The sequence below is a fragment of the Raphanus sativus genome, unplaced genomic scaffold (genome assembly GCF_000801105.2).
Source record: "Raphanus sativus cultivar WK10039 unplaced genomic scaffold, ASM80110v3 Scaffold1373, whole genome shotgun sequence".
Classification (NCBI taxonomy): domain Eukaryota; kingdom Viridiplantae; phylum Streptophyta; class Magnoliopsida; order Brassicales; family Brassicaceae; genus Raphanus; species Raphanus sativus.
In genome coordinates, this window is record NW_026616685.1 from 1 (window position 1) to 22,681 (window position 22,681).

At 36.5% G+C, this 22,681-nt stretch overlaps 5 protein-coding genes across 5 annotated transcripts; 2 read left to right on the forward strand and 3 right to left on the reverse strand.

Moving 5' to 3' along the window:
* Positions 1 to 4,823: 4,823 nt before the first annotated feature.
* Positions 4,824 to 7,517, forward strand: LOC108827315 (indole-3-acetic acid-amido synthetase GH3.5). Its single transcript, XM_056998727.1, has 3 exons — positions 4,824 to 5,247; positions 5,674 to 6,602; positions 6,693 to 7,517. The coding sequence occupies exons 1-3, from the start codon at positions 4,922 to 4,924 to the stop codon at positions 7,274 to 7,276; spliced, it is 1,839 nt and encodes a 612-aa protein (XP_056854707.1). The 5' UTR covers positions 4,824 to 4,921; the 3' UTR covers positions 7,277 to 7,517.
* Positions 7,518 to 12,477: 4,960 nt separating this feature from the next.
* On the reverse strand, positions 12,478 to 14,065 carry LOC108820172 (probable NAD(P)H dehydrogenase (quinone) FQR1-like 1). The gene is given in 5 exon segments (XM_056998726.1): positions 12,478 to 12,703; positions 12,706 to 12,785; positions 12,877 to 13,064; positions 13,066 to 13,133; positions 13,511 to 14,065. Coding segments are annotated over 5 exon segments (501 nt in total). The 5' UTR covers positions 13,602 to 14,065; the 3' UTR covers positions 12,478 to 12,629.
* Positions 14,066 to 14,214: 149 nt separating this feature from the next.
* LOC108820164 (calcium-binding protein KRP1) lies at positions 14,215 to 14,865 on the reverse strand. Its single transcript, XM_018593143.2, has one exon. The coding sequence runs from the start codon at positions 14,748 to 14,750 to the stop codon at positions 14,367 to 14,369; it is 384 nt and encodes a 127-aa protein (XP_018448645.1). The 5' UTR covers positions 14,751 to 14,865; the 3' UTR covers positions 14,215 to 14,366.
* A 2,992-nt stretch (positions 14,866 to 17,857) lies between these two features.
* LOC108843143 (G-type lectin S-receptor-like serine/threonine-protein kinase At4g27290) lies at positions 17,858 to 21,020 on the forward strand. Its single transcript, XM_018616249.2, has 6 exons — positions 17,858 to 19,171; positions 19,248 to 19,388; positions 19,474 to 19,631; positions 19,814 to 20,262; positions 20,349 to 20,499; positions 20,563 to 21,020. Exons 1-6 carry the CDS (start codon positions 17,896 to 17,898, stop codon positions 20,869 to 20,871), a joined length of 2,484 nt encoding a protein of 827 aa, XP_018471751.1. The 5' UTR covers positions 17,858 to 17,895; the 3' UTR covers positions 20,872 to 21,020.
* On the reverse strand, positions 20,923 to 22,675 carry LOC130504136 (G-type lectin S-receptor-like serine/threonine-protein kinase SD1-1). Its single transcript, XM_056998728.1, has 6 exons — positions 22,562 to 22,675; positions 22,344 to 22,486; positions 22,047 to 22,257; positions 21,702 to 21,939; positions 21,441 to 21,591; positions 20,923 to 21,318 (listed from the first exon to the last, which is right to left on the reverse strand). Exons 1-6 carry the CDS (start codon positions 22,647 to 22,649, stop codon positions 21,022 to 21,024), a joined length of 1,128 nt encoding a protein of 375 aa, XP_056854708.1. The 5' UTR covers positions 22,650 to 22,675; the 3' UTR covers positions 20,923 to 21,021.
* Between the last annotated feature and the right edge of the window lie 6 nt (positions 22,676 to 22,681).

Genomic DNA, 22,681 nt, shown 5'->3' on the forward strand with positions numbered 1-22,681 from the left:
TTGTCGTGTCCTTTCTTAGAGCAGTGTGTACATGTTCTATTAGGATCACGAAACCGGGTTAAAGCAGCTGCAGACTGTTGGGAATCGGAAGTAGATGGAGCTGTCTGAACAGAGAAACCAATAGCCTCTGTTTTGAGTTCGGTAGAACGAGCTGTATTGTTATGCTGTTCCTCTCGAATAACTCGGGAGTAGACGTTGTTGATGTCAGGTAATGGGTCTTCTCCAATGATCTGTGAACGAATAGTGCGGAATCGTGATTCATCAAGGCCAAACAAAAACTGATGTACGCGGATCTCTTCCCTTTCTTTCTCAATATCAGATGCAGCCGCACAGACACAAGATCGAGTTGTTTTGACGTTGTCTAGTTCTTCCCATAGTTTAGTTAGGCGTCCATAGTAGTCAATAACAGTCTGACCATTCTGTTTGCAATTACCAATTGCATCCCGGAGTTGATGAGTTCGGACCCCGTTTGAAACAGAGAATCTACGCTTGAGACTTTCCCAGAGTTTATATGCCTCGGGAACAAAGGATACCGTAGATCGAATCTTAGGATCAATAGACGTGCGGATCCATCCTACAAGCATTGAATTGGTAGTAAGCCAACGAGAAAGCTCAGGTTCGGTTGATGGTTTGGGAATAGTGCCATCGATGAACCCAAGTTTCCGTTTTGCTTGTAAAGAATTTGATAATTCTGTAGACCACTCGGTGTAGTTGTCTCCTCGCAGCGAGACAGAAGTAATAAGAGAACCGGGATTATCAGATGGATGTAGATAATAAGGAGAAGAAGTAGTTAGATCTGCAGGTGTTGCAGGAACTATAGTAGATGAAGTAGAAGATGTAGTTTCGACCATGTTTCTTGACTAACAAGAAACGTCGTTAAAAAAAAAATTAGGGTTTTCGGATCTTATGCTCTGATACCATGAAATAAGTTTATAATGTAAAAGAGTATTCTGTGTTCTTGATTCATGAAGCAAATCGCCTCTATTTATACAAGCTAGCATGTCCTAATACGATAAGGACCAAAACACTTTACATCATTATCCTAAGCTAAGTAGGACTTATCTAAACCATATCATAGTTATCTCATTACCTAACACTTAATTATCCAACACACAAAGAAGGAAAACTACGAGTTTAAACCAAGTAACTTAATCCGAGAATACTTCTAACCTATGTTTTGGTATATTGAAATCAGGGGCGAAGCTAGGAGTTATTATTACTGGGTGCATAATTCATAATGGAGAAAATATATAGCATAGTTGGTATCTAAACCCTGGATGTTTAGGGGTGCACTTTTAGCCTTTAACCATTTTACTATTTTTACATTCAAAACTTATTAATATTTTATAAAATCAGGGGTGCACGTGCACCCACAACCGCCTTACTGGCTTCGCCCCTGATTGAAATGGTGACTGATCGGAACGATTTGTGGGTTTTTACAAATGTCTGATCAAGATTTAGAATGAAATTATTGAACTTTAATTATATCGCTTTTTTAAATGCCGTAATAGTTGTTAATCAAATTCCCGTTGAACATTGATATCGGGAGGTAAATGAAATACAAAGTGCGAAACTTCGAGTCTTTATATATTAACTGATAGAAATACACGCTACGTACTATATAGTCAAGCAACTTACCAAAGTATTTGACTCCTGAATACAAAGAAGAAAGTAAGTTTGTTTACGCTATGTGTATTATACACGTCGTACGTGTTTATTTGTTAGGCATAAACCCTATCCGTTTAGAGCATATAAACGATTAGATTTTTCTCCTTTACATTTCATCGATTATTTTTGTTGATTTAAGTGTGATACAAGTTTGACTAAGCATGTTTAGTCATATATCGACCGTTAAAGTATCTAATATATACCATTGTTTGGTTGGATATTGAAAGTTCACCAAAATTCACGGTAGACGTTATTCTTTTTATACCTTAGTACCGTTGGTAGACGTTATTCTTTTTATACACTCAGTTGTTGGTAAATTTTCTCTAGAATATTCACAAACAACATATATGATCCAAAAACAAAACACTAAACGAACAACATAAAATTCCGACTGTAAACAATATCGTTTTTGTCAAAGATAATTAAACTATATAGTTGGAAAAAATGTACTTAAAATACTTTTTTGGTAAAATAATATACTTCAGATATTTATGTTCGTTATAGATAAGATATGCCTTCATCTCTTTCTAACGTTTCTGATATGATCTGGAAACATCTTATATTATTTCACTTCATCTAGATAATAAATAGCAGTACGAATTAAATTTTAATTAGTAATGATCTATTTTATGATAAATTTTCTCGATTTTCCACTTAAAACTAATTAGCGGCAAATAAAATAAACCAAATCTTCTGTATATTAAGTTTTATAGATATTTTTAATGTGAAATTTTTACTCCAATATCTTTCCTCGAAATAATAGTATTGATAACGTTTAGTCTCGCATAATCATATTTCTCTTGGATTTGATCGGACCATTATCCAGATCAAATTAATGAGTTAGAATCTTGATTCTTTTTGATAGCATGATAAATTAATTGGGTTTCTAATTTAAAATTAATTGGTAATAAATGATGTAATCTAAATTTTTTACTCCCTCTGTTTCGTAATAAATGTCACTCTGAACTAATTTTCTTGTTACACAAAGAGTGTCACTTTACAATTTCAATGTAAATTATATTAACTTTCAGCTAAAAATTAATTGCAAAATGCATTGATTTTATAAATAATTTTATTTATCTAAAATACTATTGGTCAAAAATGTATAATTAATTACAACTTACATATATTTCAACAACTTTCTTAATCTGTATAGAAAATGTCACAACGACACTTTTTAAAAAACGGAGGGAGTAATATATTACTCAAATTCCATATATATATTGGAATGTGGCATGTTCTCTTCCAACATTTTATCTTGGTGAGGTTTATATAAAGCTTCACGTCGATTGTGTGTTTAAATATATAAAAAGAAAGAAACTGAAATTTCCAAAACAAATGCGTTCACACCGAACAAAATATTGAAATAATACTCATTTAATTTACATGGATATTAATGAGCAAAACAATTCAATTCGATCCCGCAAATTAAAAGAAAAAAAAAATATCGGTTTCGAAATAAACAGCGTGAAGGCACCAAACTAGTAGAACAGTAATAATCCCGTACACGTGTCAACCTATCAACTATGGAGTCCAGCTGTCTGGTCCCCCCACTATACTACTTCCGTCTCGCCGTGATGCATTCCATCAAAATATACCGTGAGAAATTCTCAATGAACGCCGTTTTGATAGATGGATTTTAATTTTTGTTAGCTTAGGGTATTAAAAAGGGTTAAAGCTGGTTGCCGGTGATTTGTGGGACAACCCGTACCAAAATAATGCGGATTAACCGGATATTGCCGGTTTCAGAGAGCTGGTCAACCGGGTAAAACCCCGTTATAAAATCCGTGCCCCCATCTCTCATGCCTCTGTTGTTGTTATGGTTGGACACTATTTTAAATATCATGCGGTATATGTATATTTATTTACTTGTGTCTAGTCTGATTGAGATAGTTAGCTAACGAACCTAATGGATTTAATTTAATTATCTGTTTTGTACATGATTTATGAGTGATTTGAGCATTTGTCTGTTGGAGGAGTGATTTGAGTATTTTAGTTGCGCGAATATATTAGACTTGGTATTGCATCAAGACAATATTTTATATATAGAAACCATTTAACCTAATTTTCATTCGCATTATTGTTTTATAAATTAGTTACCCGCATTATCTGTCCCAAATGTCTCGGTTAATCTGTTGTCATACCAAATACTGTACAATGCAATTACGATGGTGATAAAATTGATAACGCTATTACTTGCGTCCATTGCTTCTGAGTTTTGTATAAAGTAAATTGTGATACTTTTCCTTTGCTTATTATACTTCACTTTTTTTGGGATAAATTCACGATTTGTTTTTATTTTTGTTTCGTTTCTTTTTAAATAAAATCACGGAACTGGAAATTTTATAATCCACAATCTCTCATAATATTCGAAGCCAAAAGAAATATATATTCGAAGCCAATTTCTAAAACTAAAATATTCTAAATACCACAATCTCTCATAATATTCGAAGCCAAAAGAAATATATATTCGAAGCCAATTTCTAAAACTAAAAATTCTAAATGGTACTTTGTATTAAAAGAAGTTTGGACATATGAAACACAACCCTTTATATCATTACTAGGTAATCACACATCTGGTTGAAGATTTGCTTGTTCTTAATTAGTACGTTGTAGTATTTTTTCCTTTTTCCATATAAACCATAATTTGTAAAGTGAATTTCTTAAAGACAATGCAAACGTACTGGTGGTTGGTTCGTTATCCTTACAATTATATGCTAATTAGTCAACTCAATTATATGTCAAAGTCTAAATCTCCACAATAGTTAGTTAAAGTCACATGGAATTCTATAATAACGTGTATATATTACTTTTTGTTCACAAATGAAAAAAAAAAGTACAAAATATCCAGACTGCAAAAAAAGTTAATAGTATGAATTGAAGAGTACTAATTATATAGTGATAGATGTCCTTTATTCATCCAGTACGGGTTACGGATAAAAGAGTAGGAGTCACAGTCCCCTTTATGTTTTGCATAAAAGAACTAATTTAGTTAGTGCAATTAAAAGCAAGATTAGTAAGCATTCACCTAATTCCCGGATTAACTTGTTAGTAAATGACGTTTACACCCTCCTTCGTCCTCAACGTCCATGCCTAGTTTCACCTTCCTTTCATTCTCCTCTATAAATATCGACACTTCTCTTTCCTTCTTCCTCACACACTAAAAGCTCCTAGAAAAACCATAAGCTTATACAATTCTCAATCTTTTTTTCAACTTCTCTCGTTTTTTACGACCCATCTCTGAAACCAAACCATGCCTGAGGCACCGAGAAATGATTCTTTAGAGGTTTTCGACCTGACGCTCGACGAGAAGAACAAGAGGAGGCTTCAGCTAATCGAAGAGCTGACCTCCAACGCCGACCAAGTCCAGAGACAGGTCTTGGAGGAGATCTTGACCCGTAATGCTAACGTGGAGTATCTCAGGCGACATGACCTTGACGGTCGTACGGACCGAGAGACCTTCAAAAACGTGATGCCCGTTATAACCTACGAGGATATCCAGCCTGAGATCAACAGGATCGCTAATGGTGATAAGTCCCCTATCCTCTCTTCAAAGCCCATCTCTGAGTTCCTCACCAGGTTCGTCACTAACTAACATTCTCTCTTCTTCTTCTTCTTGATGCCCTGTTTTTCATTGTGTTTTTTCCTCGATGCTCTGTTTTTTTGCTTGTGTTTTTGATCAATGCTCTGCTTTTGCTTGTGTTTTTCGTCGATGCTCTGTTTTTGCTTGTGTTTTTGGTCAATGCTCTGTTTTTGCTTGTTTTTTTGGTTGATGCTCTGTTTTTTCTCGTGTTTTTGGTCAATGCTCTGTTTTTGCTTCTGTTTTTGGTCGATGCTCTGTTTTTAATCTCTCTTTTCATGGTTATTGAGAGTAAGATTGAAAGATTCATAAATTCTTTTACGCTGATGGGTGCCTACTAAACCAGAAAAGATCGATACTTTTACAGTTTTCTCATGATTTTTTTTTTCAACAATCTAACAAGGCTTTTATATGTTCTTGGACAGCTCTGGAACATCTGGTGGGGAGAGGAAGCTAATGCCAACAATCGAAGAGGAATTAGACAGGAGATCATTTCTCTACAGCTTCTTGATGCCCGTGATGAGCCAGTTTGTTCCTGGTCTCGACAAAGGCAAAGGAATGTATTTCTTGTTCATCAAGTCTGAGTCCAAGACACCAGGAGGTCTCCCTGCTCGTCCTGTCTTAACCAGTTACTACAAGTCTTCCCATTTCAAAGAAAGACCATTTGACCCTTACACCAACTACACAAGCCCCAACGAGACCATCCTTTGCCCTGACTCGTACCAGAGCATGTACTCTCAGATGCTCTGTGGCTTATACCAACACGACGAGGTTCTCCGAGTAGGCGCTGTCTTCGCCTCTGGGTTCATCAGAGCTATCAAGTTTCTTGAGAAACATTGGACCGAGCTGGTCCGTGACATCAGAACCGGTACTCTAAGCTCCTCAATAACCGATCCTTCCGTGCGTGAAGCGGTCGCCAAGATCCTTAAACCGAGCCCCAAACTCGCGGAGTTCGTGGAGTCAGAGTGCAAAAAGAAATCTTGGCAAGGGATCATCACTAGGCTATGGCCTAACACAAAGTATGTGGATGTGATTGTGACTGGGACAATGTCTCAGTACATTCCAACTTTGGATTACTACAGCAATGGCTTGCCTCTTGTCTGCACAATGTATGCTTCTTCCGAGTGTTACTTTGGTGTGAACTTAAGGCCACTCTGCAAACCTAGCGAGGTCTCTTACACGCTCATACCAACTATGGCTTATTTTGAGTTTCTGCCTGTTCATAGAAACACAGGTGTTACTAACTCCATCAACCTACCTAAAGCACTCACTGAGAAAGAGCAACAAGAGCTTGTTGATCTTGTTGATGTTAAGCTTGGCCAGGAGTACGAGCTCGTTGTCACAACTTATGCAGGTAATAAAAGCTTCTATTAATTTATACTAAAATGTTAAAATTAATTGAGGGTCTTGTCTTATGTTTGTGTGCTTTGTGATTTTTTTGTAGGGCTTTGTAGATACAGAGTTGGTGATTTGTTGAGAGTAACTGGCTTCAAGAACAAGGCACCCCAATTTAGTTTCATATGCCGCAAGAATGTGGTCTTGAGCATAGATTCCGACAAGACCGACGAGGTTGAGCTTCAAAACGCAGTCAAGAACGCAGTGACACACCTTGTCCCATTCGATGCATCAGTCTCTGAGTACACGAGCTATGCGGATACAAGCTCTATCCCTGGCCATTATGTTCTTTTCTGGGAGCTATGTTTGGATGGAAACACACCGGTCCCTCCTTCAGTCTTTGAGGATTGCTGCTTAGCCCTAGAAGAGTCTCTCAATACTGTTTATAGACAAGGAAGGGTTAGTGACAAGTCCATAGGCCCGCTCGAGATCAAGATTGTTGAGCCAGGGACATTCGATAAGCTCATGGATTATGCCATCAGCTTGGGGGCGTCTATTAACCAGTATAAGACGCCGAGATGCGTGAAGTTTGCTCCAATTATCGAGCTATTGAATTCGAGAGTTGTTGATAGTTATTTCAGCCCCAAGTGTCCTAAATGGGTACCTGGTCACAAGCAGTGGGGAAGTAACTAAGATGGAATCAAGAACCGTGAAGAGACTGTCTTCTAAGTAGAAGTTTGGGACGTGCAACTGATAGCGTCTGTCTCTCTAATTAATTTTTAGTTCGTTTTTTTGTTATCCTTTTAATATGCATAGTCCCTCTGGATTTGGTAACCAGTTGTACAAAGGCAGGTTATGTTTCTTCAAGCAACTCTCTGTTTCACTTTCTCGAGCCTCTAATTTTCCTATTTCTAATGCTTAATTGTTTCGACCTTTATCCTTTATAAGCAACATCAAGTTGCAATTTCCTAAGCTGATTTTGTTACAAGAAGAAAATCAATTTCTTGAAAAAAAAACAACATGGTGACCACTACTTGTGTTGACTTTGCTTAACAAAGTGAAAGCAAAATCATGGATGAGTAGAAATAAATCAAAGATAGAGGACAAAGGAATAACATCTTCAAACTTCTACTGGAAATTTACTGATTATTGTTTATTTTATGGCGCTAGTTTAACATTTTGTTGTCACTAACCTAATGATACTACTCCAAATAATATAATTGATAATGTGTAGTTTAGCTCTTTGAGCATGATCAGAAGTAATCATGTAGTGATGTATCCTAAATAAATGCACCTAATTGAAAAATATTGTGGAGCTCGTTTAGTCTTCTCTTCTTCTTCTCCGCTTTAACGTTTTTAACTCACAACCACCTAGTTTATATATATATATATATATAAATATAAAGACACAAATGCTCTTGTATGGGGGAAACGAAACTTATAAATTTTAAATAGTGGGGGCTCGTACACATAATATCCATACTAGCGAAGAAGATAAGATAGTGTTCCTTCTAACAGTCGACAGGAAAAGGAAAACGTCTGACTTTTTACAGATAGAGACTCAAAACCCAATAATAATTGAACTACTACTACAAGTGCAGTGTCTTGTCTAAATATTTAATATAATATGAGACATTATTTACCGTTAATGTTTACAATAATGAAAAACTGTACTTGAGTAGTCCTGCTGAGCCACTGACTTTAAAGATAAGGTTGTCTTGTCTCATGTCACAACCCATTCTTCAGTGTGATTGATAATTAGAAACAAAGTATCCTTTTAGACTCAACTGTAACTTCGTTAATATGTTCCTTGTAGGAATTTCACTAGTTTGAAAAGATTCTGAAATGGACATTTTCTAGTTTTTAAAGTAAACTATGAGCAAGAGAGCGCTAAAGAATTAGTAAAGTCGCGTCAGTTAACATAATATTTAAAAATTTACGAGGATCCAATCCATCCACATATAGGTAAGTCCTGATCTAAATTAAATTGCATACTTATTTATCCCTACATAAAAAGGGCAAATGTATATTATATACTTGGGACAGGGTAAAAAGAACAACTGACTCGAGGATAATATAACTGTAGATAAGTTAAGGCGCGGGAACCTAAATCCAACAAACCCGCGCAGAACCGACCGGTTCACTGCTTCTGTCTGTGGGGGACTCAAACACAGATTCATCAGGTGTACTGACGTACTGTTTACTCCGTAACAACCCCCTTAGATCACAACAAGTGCATACAAGCTTACGTTGACTAATAACTAGGACCCATCGGAGCCGATAAACAGTTGAACACACTGCTTTTCACGTGACACTGTCTTTTTGTTCTTCTTATCGTCTTGAAATTTTAGCCGAGTAATGGATGACAAGGACGTAGTTACTGCGAGGATATATAACATACACATTTTATTTATAAAGCAAAACTTGTCTATAAACTTGTGCATGTATGATAGTATGCCCCATACCTGTGAGGCGGATCGGAGACAATGAACCCAAGAAACACATTTACGTAATTATAGTAATCGAATGCTTATATTTACAACTAATGAGACACACAAAAACGCATAATTAGCAATGCTAATATTAATAATTTATTGTCGATCAGAATAATACACTTTGGGGTAATAGAGAGAGTTTGAGATGGCGCAGACAAGAAGTCGGTGTAAGATTTGGGAGGTCGCAGTTGGACTTATTTGCTCAGAGACATGGACACGTGCGACGAAGTGTACGTTGACTCTGGACTGGGTCCCTTACAATACCCCGGGCGTGTGGTAGACATTGCTCTGGTCTTTTTCGGGTTACATAGTGGGCCGTCTAGACTGGAGATCTTGGCCTATTTTTACTGTTGAAGTAAAACGACGAGTTCTTCAGTTCCAATCTCCTTTTATCTCCAACGCTGAATCACTTTTAAGAAGACAAACAAGGATATAGAGTATAGACCTTTGATTTAGTTCCCCATTAATGAAATTATTATAGGTATATAGAAGGTCTTAACATACTCTGCAATGACCGGTCAACAGTAGACTGTCGTTTGTTGGACCACAAGAAAATATAAAACTAGAATATGCCGTTTTTGTACCTCTCTGAGACGACAACAGTGATAGTATATATGTTTATAAGATTAATAATTAAACAGTTAACATGCCCATGTTAATGATTATTGTTGCTCCATTGGGACGGTGACATGAACATTATAATATTATGTATAAGACGTAAAACTATAATTAAACAAGTTCATCATGGGTTGTTTGAAATTGGGACAATATAGTATACACGCATAACGCGTTATGCAATGTTTTTGTGTCTCAATCAAGCCCATTGTTCTTCGAGAAACCATCATATACATCTTCTTTTATTGTCCTAATTTTATCAAACCAATTTGTTAGTCCACGACCAATCACATGAAATTTGTTACATATTTAAATATATGCCAACTTACATGAACTATGATAATTAAAAAAACGTTACATTAACCAATGGAATGGTAGCAATTACCAATTACTATGCTTTTAAGATAATGTTTAGTTATGTAGTCAATTCTTTCTAGTATAATGACCCACCTGAATTTTCTTGAATCAGCGAGTTCTATTACTTTAGGATACCATCATTTTTAAGTTACAAAAAAAAGATACCATCATTTCGACTTTCGTTTGGTCCGAACAATTGATATGTCAATTTATGAATCACATGATTTATAATTAATGGAACCAAACAAAAAAGTTATGCTGAATATTACAGTGAGATATATAAAATATGATCAGGTGTAATTTCTAACTTCGACTTAACAAGATAACTGTACTGAAAAAAAAACTGTACGGGTTGAAACATAATTTACAATATTTTTAATGAAATTTAGTCCATATTATTAGATTAACACAAAAAACGACGCCAGGATAAAAAGAAAAAAACATCTGCTTTGTTTTTTTTGTAGAAGAAAGTCACTTACACTAAAATATTTACTATATAAAATCATCATTATCGTCAAAAGGAATAATACTTAATTTACGGGTCTTGCACATGCAACAACTCATACCCAACATAGTGTTGTCACTATTTCATACAACAATGGAATTATTATGTGAGATTTATTATTATTATATTATATCCATGGCTAACTTTTGGTTATTTTGAAAAAAAAAAACTTTTGGTTATTTTGTATCTTTTGTTCGTTCTTGGCTTCTTGCATTACTTTCATGGATTATTTGGATATGTTAAGAGTAGTTATCCAAATTGAGTAACCCCTCTTTAAGTTTCAATTATTTTGTTTCATATGTCCTGAGACCAAATTTTGTTCATTCTTGGCTTCTTGTATTACTTTCATGGATTATTTGGATATGTTAAAAGTAGTTATCCAAATTGAGTAACCCCTCTTTAAGTTTCAATTATTTTGTTTCATATGTCTTGAGACCAAATTATTCATCTAAGGCGTACCTCAAATCGAATAAACCATTTTGATCCCCCATGTTCGACTTCTTTAAGTTATAAGACTAGTTTGGTCCCCTGCTTTCTCCTTAGCCCCTAGCTCATACGTATATGTATATAATATGACCAATCCACAAAAGTTATTTTAATCTTTTACTCTTTTAGTATAGTAATAATGCAGTAGCTTTTTTTTAGCGTAAAGGCATAATGCAGTAGCTAAAGTTGTTTATCAACAAAACTATAAATGGCTTTAACCTAATCCTGTGGGTAGAGTAAATGCATGCATGGCGTGGTTTTAACCAACATTTACGTTTTGTTAACATCACATGCCATGATATTTGTAACTGTCATTTATAATACATGCGAAGAAAATCGGTCATGGATCTTATTGAAACATATTAGAAATTAATGCCTGAACTTTTTTTGTCCGTTAAGTTTGATACAGTTTAATTACGTTGTGTATTATTATGTTACCTTTACGGTCGAAACGATAACATCAAGTGAAGCAACCACGTATAAGCAACTAAGCAAGGATAACCAAGTGTAGCATAGTGGTCCATTTTTGGGACAGTGTGTATACGGTATACACTATACCACATCAGTTTGATTCCATGTAGAAGCAAAATTATCATTATAAAAAAAAAAAGACTAATTTAGGTTTGGGGTTTCCAACCAAATGAGGTCTATTCTTTAACATTTGTTGGAATACATTCCAAACTTGAATCGAATCAGATAGTATGGTAATCAGTATATTGTTTAGCACTAAATGCATTCTTCTTAACGTTAACCGGATCGGCTGATAAAATATATAAAAAAAGAAAAAAACTAAGCAAGGACCTTTTTATATAGATTTACAAGTCGGACGAAGAGACCATCATATGGATTAGCCAAAAGGCCCAACATATTACAAATCAATACGTCGTCTTAGTCAGCAATCCCCATATACAAAACCGGCATATGGGTAATCTTCCACAGTCAATAATCCAATAAGTCTACTGGAGGTTTGTTGGGCTAATATTTTCAGTTAATGGGCCTTTAGAAATACTATAATCAATTCATTTGTTTGATAATTTATGAAAGGAAAACAATGAAAACATGATTGTGGATGCCTATGATTTTATCATGTTTCTATAGAAAATATATAAAATAAATATCTAATGAAATCACTATATTATTATTATTTTTTTCTTGTGTAGCTTTATGTAATTTTAAAACTGATAGGTTAAATCAATTTAGGATTGACACTCCAGTGTGGTTTACAAAAATGATGCAGAACATAATTTGATCATTACAACAATTTTACCTCATGATTTATTTAGTACGTGGAAGACAAAATCAATTATCTTTCACATCTGATTTATATCGTATAATTTGATGATCAAAACAAAAATTTGAAACATTTCATATATGTACATTCCGTGAAAATAGAAGATCCATTGATCATACTCAGAGAGAAAGAGGACACACACAAGTAAAATCAATGAGGTTTTATTGCTTAGCTGAAGTAACTCATTTCAGTGTTAGATAAATCCAGAACGAGAAAATCACAAAATACCAAATTGTTGAAACAAAGAATCAAGAATATAATAATAAAGTTCATCATTTGAGAGAGAGAGAGAGAGCTCTAAGCAGCAGCAGGTCCCTTGAGCTTCTTACTTATAGCGGCGATGTACTTCCCCTAGTGGAATGCTTCTCCAACTCAAACATACCAGCATCAAACGTGTGCCCGATCGAGACAAATATCATCCCGTGATGAACCAGTTGAGTAATGGCAGTTAACCTACGCAGAAACATACAACTTTTTAAACTACAGTACAACAAGTTTGTCTCTTCGATAAGGTATTTGTTTTGGATTGAGAAAATAATTTTACGCGGTAGTTTCTTGATCACCACTTTGAGACCCTGTGTTGTAGAAGATTCCGGCAGGCTTACCGGCGAGTTGCTGAATCCTCCAGAGGCCACCAGTTGAATTTAAGAAAGCCTTGAACTGAGCAGCCATCATACCGAACCTTGTTGGGAAGCCAAAGACAAAGCCATCAGCCTCGGTAAGATCGCTGGGGGGTGATAAGAGGAGCATCACTCTTTGGAGGTGCACTCATTTTAGAGAGCACATCTTCTGGGAGCGTCTCTGGTACGTGTCAAGAACAAACGCTTAGCTCGATGGTTCAGTATGAATGTCTTCTTCTTCTTTCTTTGAGAGAATAGAATCGATCAAATATGCAAATTAAATTTAAGGTAGCTGAAAACATGCATAAGTGAGACAAAATAAGTGTTAAATCACTCAAATGATGATCACAAAGTCTAAGAATGGTGGGTGTCAGCTAAAAGACACTCACCAGTAAATTAAAATCTAAAAATGTCTCCCCCATTCTTTAAGACATATTAGCTTTAACTCTAACTCTGTTTCAAAGATTTTATTTTTTTTATAATCAGTTACTAAACCCTGTCTCTCATTGTAGCCTAGAATTCACAGATATGCTTCATAGAAAAGCCACTATAGAGAACCACTGACCTGCCAAAGTTTGGCATCGACACTATTAACACAAGCAGCACCTTTCCTAATCTCTTGTGCTAATTTCTCCACATGTCCATACATTAAGTATTACCTGTTAGGCTGTTACACACACTCCACCACACTTGTCAACCCGACCACTTAATGTATGTCTCTAACATCAAATCATCACAAAAATGAGATTCATCATAAATAACTCTGTATCATCGATGTTCTACACAGGCTCAGGGATTAGTAAAAGATCATACTATACGACGCCACTACACGTCCAGATCACGGATCAATCATATTGAGTCAATCAAAGTTGACCGATTGATTACTTGATGATCGAACATTTATTAACACGCAGAGAGCATTTCGTAAAGAGAATTATTTCTTTTACATACACGATAGAAGTGCTTTGGTTCAATCTTCTCGAGAATCTCTTAAAAGTTTTGATTTTTCTCGTTTCCGGAAAATTCGAGTTCAAACAAAGCAGTCCAAGTCGTATTCTCTTGGGAGAATTTCCAGGTCAACCCCCGTGTATATTGATCTATTTATATTTCACCCCATTTATTTTGTTTTTGGTGCTAAGAAACCCTTTAATTGTAATCTCTAGGATTGATTTATCTATCAAGAGTTGATTTATCTCTAGATGTAAAAAAATCATCTATCAAAGTATCAAAGGACACATTGAGCTATGGACATACGAAAAAAATAAACTGTAACTTCCGAGTTTTTATCCAATTTATACCGTATAGTTCCAAGAATTTTGTGAATGATAGTAACAACATGAGTACAAATAAATGTAAGAATCGAATCAGTTAAAATCATAGGAAGAGGTAAACCCTCGGTGTCATCCAGAGTGTTTTAATACCGGGCGTATTCCTCCTCGATGGCTTCCGTGACCAGACACCTCGACGCATCCATCAAGTCGGGGCTAAGCCTAAACATCAACACGCAGAACTCCATCTGGTTCAACGCCCCGTCGCAGTCGAAATCCCCTTCCTTGATCATAGACCTTACGTCTTCGTCCGTCAGATCTCCGAGACCCAGCACCGCCGCCGCGTTACGCCGGAGGCTCTCGAACGTGATGACGCCTTTCTCTCGGTCCATCAACAGCTCGAATCCGTTGCAGAGCTCTCCGATCAGACCATCGCCGCCTAGCTTCCCGGCCATCGCTGGAAGGAAATCGTGGAAAGTGGGTTCTGTGTTCTGTTGGGTCGGTCTGGTTGGTGAGTTTGGAGAAGCCATTTTGAAGAGCTGAAGCTTTGAAGATTGTTTTGTCTGAGAGGATTGTTTGTTAAAAGTTTATTTCTTTCTTTGTGTGTGTTGTGTTATTTGTCTTGAGATTTGAATATAATGTGGGAAGACAAGAGAGAGTATATAAAGGAAGAGACTTTGTGATTTCCGGGAAGGAACCACATTATCTTTATGGAAGCCAACTGGTGAAAGGAAAAGCAGTTCAAGTCCGTGTCTTGGAAATTGGTTTCTTGTGGGGTTTCTTCCTGGAAGCTGGCTCAAGGGGTATAATGGTCAATCCAGTGAGGTGTTGTCTCTGTTTCCACGGACACGGAAAAGGAAATGTCGTAGAAGATAAAATCTCCTGCCGTTTTATATAGAAATAGAACAGAGTGAAGTAAAGGATTATGAGCAAAAAAAGCTTTCTATAAGCTAGTTCAAACTCGAGAAAGCGATAGAGAGAGAAAGCGATTGAGATCTGTAAATCCGGCCGACGGCGAGGGCTTTCACAGCCGCCGTCGGTCCGGCCTTTGATCTACACCAACCTCCAGTCTCCGTAAGCTTCCGTAAGTCTCCGGCGTCGCTCCAATCTCGCGGTGGGCGTGCGGCTTTTGCTTCCGGCGTCGCATCCTTCAAGCGGTGGGCGTTCGGCTCCTGTCTCCGACGTGGCTCCTTTCCGTTAAAGGAGAACGGCCGGCTCTAGCGTTTTGCGTCGTCTAGCCCTACTTAGTTAACGGCGGTTTGTTTTAGGGTTTTTATTTTCTTTTCGGTTTATAGATCTGTGTTGTTTGGGTTGTTCGATGGCTTTGGGTGGTTTGAGATCTCGAGAAACCCTCGATGAAGCTCTCCGCGAAAGTTCAGATGAAGCAAGTTGATTGTAGCTACGGCCTCCGGCGTTTTCAGCGAACAAGATCAGGCGTGCGCCGTCGAACAAGTGGTTCCGGCGCGGCGGTTTAACGGTGAGGCGTAGTGGTGTTGATCGGGATGGCGAGGGCGTGACGCGTGTCTCCGCGATGCGGGAGATCGAAACGCGTGGACGACTCGCCTCGATTATGTCGGTCGGAGTGTGGGCCTGGTTTGTTTGGGCCTAACTGCCACCTTGGTTTGCTTGTAATTTTGGGCCCATTTGTTTCTTGGGCTTTCGGGATTTAGAGTTGTAATAGTTTCTGGGCCTATGGGCCTTTAATACAACTTTGACGGAAAAAAAAAAAGAAGTAAAGGATTATGAGTTTTCTTTTGTTTATTTATTTATGCAAGTTTTCTGCCACTTTCCTCCGTAAGTGGCTTTACAATATTTTTCTTTGCGAAAATTATTTCCTTTTATTATCTTATCGAAATAACATGAAAAAGTATATAATAAAGAAACGCAAGGGGGTCAAGCAAGGCCGGTCCAATATATGATTTTTTATTGTTCTTATGGAAATACGCTTACAAAACCGATTTCATGATTTTTTTATAAATTTAAATTACTGTGTAAAAATATGGATTATGCCTATATCGATCACTTTGGTAAAAGGTTAATGAAGTGTGTGGAATTAGTTACTTTAACTATCTTACTTATGTGGAATTTTAACAAATAGTCAGTTAATTTGTCTGTTTCGAATTAAATTTCGATATATCTGATTTTCTAATCTTTAGTTTAAAACTGTATAAGTGTTCAACTTAGAATTTTCTTAACTTTGGTATTCCCTCCGTTTCACAAAGAGTGTCACTTAGACACTTTTCACACATATTAAAAAATTTATTAAAATGTATTTATATTTTCATTAATATCACATATCTAACCAATTGTATTTTAGATAAATAGTTTTATTTATAAGATCAATGCATTTTGTAATTAATTTTGAGCTAAAAGATTGTATAAATTGCATTGGTATGGTAGAATGACACTTTTTGTGAAATAAGAAAAATGAGTTAAAGTGACATTTAATATGAAACAGAGGGAGTATGAAGTTTCTTTGAATGATCTATTTATTCATATTTTGGTGTTCCTCATTAAAAGACAACTTCATGGGAAAACTTAATGCAACACAGAATATTATACATATTGGTCTCTTGCGTGTCTCTGTGTTTATTAGTATTAGTATCGGAAAAATCTAACCAAATCTCGCTTGGGAAACCATTATCATTATCTTCATAATTATCCATCTATATATGTAACAGAAAATCACACTGCAATAATGCTCACTTTGAAAAAAGGTTCTGATTCAAAGAACGAACACTGAATGATGATTCCCTGACTAATGATATCGTAGGTCTTGGGTCAATCTTGCCTCGCTTATTGGCTTGTCTTCTGAATGGTGATTAACAATTAACTATGCTATTATTAAAACCTTTCATAAATGTATTGTAAAGCATATCCCTTGATTCCCATCAACAAAAATAATGTATCTTGTATAAGTTCGTCTCTGTAGTTAAAATACTAGCTATATAAACCCTAAAAAGGCTTACACAAAATCAATAGAATCTTTTAGGTATACATGATCTGAGGCCTTTAATGATTTGTACTTAATTCATCATGCATCATCGCGTTTTTCCTACATGTTTAGTCGTTGGCCGGCCCACAGAGTAACACCGATCGTGGCAGAGTTTAAACGGGTCGGCAAGAGAAAGCCCATCACAAGCTCACGACATTTATTCATTGATTTGTTCAGAGAGCGTTCTTCTAAAGCTTCGTTGTCTCTGAGTTTATTCCTGTAGATTGCGAAGTTTCCCCACTTGAGTTTCTTTTATTATTAATCTTCCTTTTTAATTACAGTTTTTCCTAGACTTTTCCGTTACTTACATTATCTAGTTCCACATGAACAATTAAAAAGGTTCCAAATGTCAACAAAAATTAAAATCTTCATTGAATCGTTCCTTCTTTTGCCAATTGTCCTAAAGTATATTATAAACATACACATAAACATAGTACTGGGCACGTTGAGGTTGACATTAAGAACCAATAGTAACATGGTGCAAGATATTGTACAGCTACTAATTGCAATTATCTTCCATGTCTCTCATTAACAAGTAATAAAAAAACTTGTGCCATCAAACCTTTACCTATACCATTTCTTCTCTAATTCCAATATTTAAATAAATAACTAAGAGATTAACACCAGTTGTTTATATAGCAACATCTTTTCCAACGCTCTCCGGTTCCATAGGGGCCGCTATGGAAGCCATTAATGTGCTTCCTCTGCTTCTTCTCTCACTGCTTTTAACCTTTCTTGTCGCGCAAGCAACCGATATTATCACAGCAAACCAGACTCTAAAAGATGGAGAAACAATTGTTTCAAAAGGTGGTACCTTCGAGCTTGGTTTTTTCTCTCCTGGAGGATCAAGAAACCGTTATCTCGGTATCTGGTACAAGAAAGTCTCTCTCCAGACCGTTGTTTGGGTCGCAAACAGAGATTCCCCTCTCTACGACCTCTCAGGAACCCTAAAGGTCTCTGCAAATGGGAGCTTACGTCTCTTCAGTGGCGGAAACTATTTCATCTGGTCATCATCTTCTTTGGAGAAACCCATTGTAAGAAACCCTATCGTTCAGATTCTTGATACAGGTAACTTAGTCGTGAGAAACTCAGGGGATGATCAAGATTACATATGGCAGAGTTTAGATTACCCGGGAGATACGTTTCTTCCAGGAATGAAATACGGTATAGATTTTGTAACCGGAATAAACCGGTTCTTGTCTTCTTGGATATCTCCAGACAATCCATCAACTGGTAACTACACGAACAAAATGGATCCAAGCGGTGTTCCACAGTTTTTCTTGAAGAAAAACTCGGTTGATGTTTTCAGGGCTGGTCCATGGAATGGTCTAAGATTCACCGGTATGCCTAACCTAAAACCTAACCCTATTTATCGCTACGAGTTCGTGTTCACGGAGGAAGAAGTTTACTACACTTACAAGCTTGAAAACCCTTCAGTGATCACAAGAATGCAGTTGATTCCCAATGGAGCTTTGCAACGTTACACTTGGGTCGATAGCCAGCAGAGCTGGAACTTCTATCTATCGGCTCAAATGGATAGCTGTGATCAATACATGTTGTGTGGCTCTTATGGAAGCTGCAACATCAACGAATCTCCAGCTTGTAGGTGTTTAAAAGGATTTGTTCCTAAATCTCCAGAGGCTTATTATGCAGGGGACTGGTCAGGAGGGTGTGTAAAAGAAGTGAAAATGGATTGTGGTAAAGGAGGAGAAGACTTTTTGAAGATTTCAATGTTGAAGTTACCTGATACGAGAGGTTCTTGGTATGATAAGAGAATGGATTTGAATGAGTGTAAGAGGGTATGCTTGAGAAACTGTTCTTGCTCAGCTTATTCTCCGTTTGATATTAGAGATAGAGGAAGTGGATGCATACTCTGGTTTGGAGATTTGCTTGACATACGAGAATACAATGAAAATGGACAAGATCTTTATGTGAGGCTTGCTACTTCTGAAATAGGTAAGTAAAGACTTTGTGTAAACAACAAACATTGTTTTACTTAACTCTTGATCATTTTTTTTTTGTTTGTTCACAGCAAAGTATAAAAACTATGGCGTGAAGGGCAAGATGAGGATCATGCTCATTATAGTATTTTGTACAGCATTTCTTCTTATATGCCTTTGCATATGTCTGACTTTCTGCAACATGAGGAAGAGAAAGAAACTTGCAACAATAGGTAAACGGTTGTGGCTCTTTGAAATGAAGTATCTTGATTCAAGATTCTGCTTATAAGTTGATAAAAACACTTTTTATATATTCAGAAACTACGCAGCGCGAGTTAGACCGTGTTTCCAGCAGAAAACAAGAGGAGGAAGATGCTGAATTGCCGTTTCTTGATCTTGAGGCCATTTCAGAAGCTACATGTGGATTCTCTGATGAGAATAAACTTGGACAAGGTGGTTTTGGACCTGTCTATAAGGTAATAACTCGGCTTATTGTCCGCATAATCTGACATTTAAAGGGTCATACACATATTTTTTTAAAACAATTTGGAGATCATAAAAAATATGTATAATATTTTTTTAAAAAAATTAGGGATTAAGACAAATGTTTCATCTGCATGTGTCCGACCATGATATGATTCTATTGTTTTGTTACCAGGGAACATTGTCTTGTGGACAAGAAATAGCTGTAAAGAGGCTTTCAAGAACGTCAAGACAAGGGATAGAAGAATTCAAGAACGAGATCAAACTCATTGCAAAGCTACAGCACCGTAATCTTGTCAAGATTCTTGGCTATTGCGTGGAGGAAGATGAAAGAATGCTTATCTACGAGTATCAACTTAATAAAAGCTTGGATACTTTCATTTTCGATAAAGAACGGTGCAAAGAACTTGATTGGCCTAAACGAGTGGAGATAATCAAAGGTATTGCTCGTGGGTTGATGTACCTCCATCAAGATTCAAGGCTTCGAATCATCCACCGTGATCTCAAAGCAAGCAATGTTCTGCTTGATTCTGATATGACTCCAAAAATCTCGGATTTTGGATTGGCTAGAACCTTGGGAGGTGATGAAACTGAAGCAAGCACAACCAGAGTGGTCGGAACATAGTAAGATTAGTTATCTTTCTTGACTTCCAAGCAAAGCAAGCTAACGTTTTAATATTGTTTAAGATTTGTTTTCTATCGTTCTGCAGTGGATATATGTCTCCTGAGTATCAAATCGACGGGTATTTCTCATTAAAATCCGATGTATTTAGCTTTGGAGTTTTGGTTTTGGAGATAGTGTCAGGAAGAAGAAACCGCGGTTTTTGCAATGAAGAACATAAGCTTAACCTTCTTGGACACGTAAGTGGAAGCAACACAACTTAGCTCATCTTAGCTTCAGTACTCATAAGTTTCTATTTTTAGGCTTGGAGGCAATACAAAGAAGATAAGGCATGTGAGTTAATCGATGAAGCTTTAAGGGAATCGTGTACCGATGTTTCTGAAGTGTTAAGAGCGATTCATATTGGTCTATTATGCGTACAACAAGATCCCCAAGATAGGCCAACCATGTCAGCGGTGGTTCTGATGCTGAGTAGTGACATGTTGCTTCTTGATCCGAAAGAGCCTGGGTTTTACAACGAACGAAATCTCTTGTATTCTGACACTACATCGATTAATCTGGAGGTTCCTTCCAAAAATTTTCAAACTATGAGTGTAATAGATCCTAGATAAACCTTGTAATCCCTCTTTGTATATTCTATAATCTCTAACTATTTTTGTGTAAAAAAAAAAACTGTTTTTGCGTTTTGTTTTGTCTTTGGTGAAATATTATTATTACACTACATTTTACCAAGCATAGTTTATACATGATCTTTATTTCTTCTAACGACCTTGTATCATTGTAATGGAAACTAGGTTTACCGAACGACTTAGAGATGAAGAAACATCTGGAACGTTCCGGTTAGTGAAAAAGCCTGGTTGTTTTGGATCAGGGAGAGAACCATCACTCCCAAACATCAACACAACAGAAGCCATGTTTGGTCTGTCTTCTGGTTTCTGTTGAACACAAAGCAAAGCCACATGGATGCATCTTAGAATCTCGGAGACAACACATGTCTCTTCCAGCAAATCTTCCTCTGGTACTTCTATTGCTCTGTCTTCAACCCACAGTTTCCACACCTAATACAAAAAAACAGGAGATAGCTTTAAATATTTTTCACATGGAGACACTATGAACTTCAGATAATATTAGATTAAAGTTAACTCAAGATTAAGGTTTTATTCAAGAAGAATGATCTTACGTGTCCAAGAAGGTTAAGATCATGATCTGCATGATGAAACCCACGGTTAGTCTTGCCGGTTATGATCTCAAGTACTAATACACCAAAGCTGAACACATCGGATTTCACTGAGAAGTGTCCATCAATTGCATACTCCGGAGGCATATAACCACTGCAAGTAGTTATGGCCAAGCAGAGCATTATAAACTCTATAACCAATATGGCAATATCTCAAAATATGAGTAAATATATAGAGATAGAGGGTGATAAGAGTGTCCTTACTATGTACCCACGACTCTGTTTGTGCTTGATTCACTCTGATCTCCACCAAAAGATTTGGCTAGTCCAAAATCTGAGATCTTAGGGTTCATATCATTATCTAGTAAAACATTTCCAGCTTTTAGATCTCTATGTATGATCCTCAACCTCGAATCTTGATGAAGATAAAGAAGCCCTCGTGCAATTCCATAGATAATGTTACTCCTCTTCTTCCAATCTAACTCTCTACGTCTCCTTTCATCTTTATTAACAATCATTTCAGAATTAGTAAGTTATGCAATATGGGCATTACCATATAACAAGCTATAAACATATGATGAAATTTGAGTTTATATAGTAATAACATACCGAAGATAAAGAAGTCTAAGCTTTTGTTAGGCATATACTCATAGATCAACATACGTTCTTCACCTTGAATGCAACATCCTAAAAGCCTCACAAGGTTACGATGTTGAAGTTTTGCTATTAGTTTAACTTCATTCTTGAATTCTACCACTCCTTGTCCTGAGTTTTCACATAACCTCTTCACTGCAATCTCTTGTCCATCCTCTAACTTACCCTGCAATAACTTGCAGAAAAAAGTATATCATAATTCAAAGATTCATCAAGACTTTAAAATCAAAGATGGATACATTATTTTACAACCTTGTAAACTGGTCCAAACCCTCCTCTTCCTAGAAAGTTTATGTATGAGAAATCATCAGTGGCCATGTAAATCGTCTTAATGTCAAGAATAGGCAAGTCCACGTCCATGTCCTCTTCCCTAATTCCTTTTATCAAACTTTCTCCTGAAAAATACAAAAATATAATGAGAGAAATTCAGTTAGTTACAAAAGAGAATTGCTAATTTAAAAAAAACTCACCATGATATCTCTTCATAATCTTCTTTCTATAGCATGCAAATACTATAACCAAAACAAATGTGATGCCTAAAACAGATCCAACGACCATACCCACTTTTTCTCTTCCTTTAAACTCTTTTT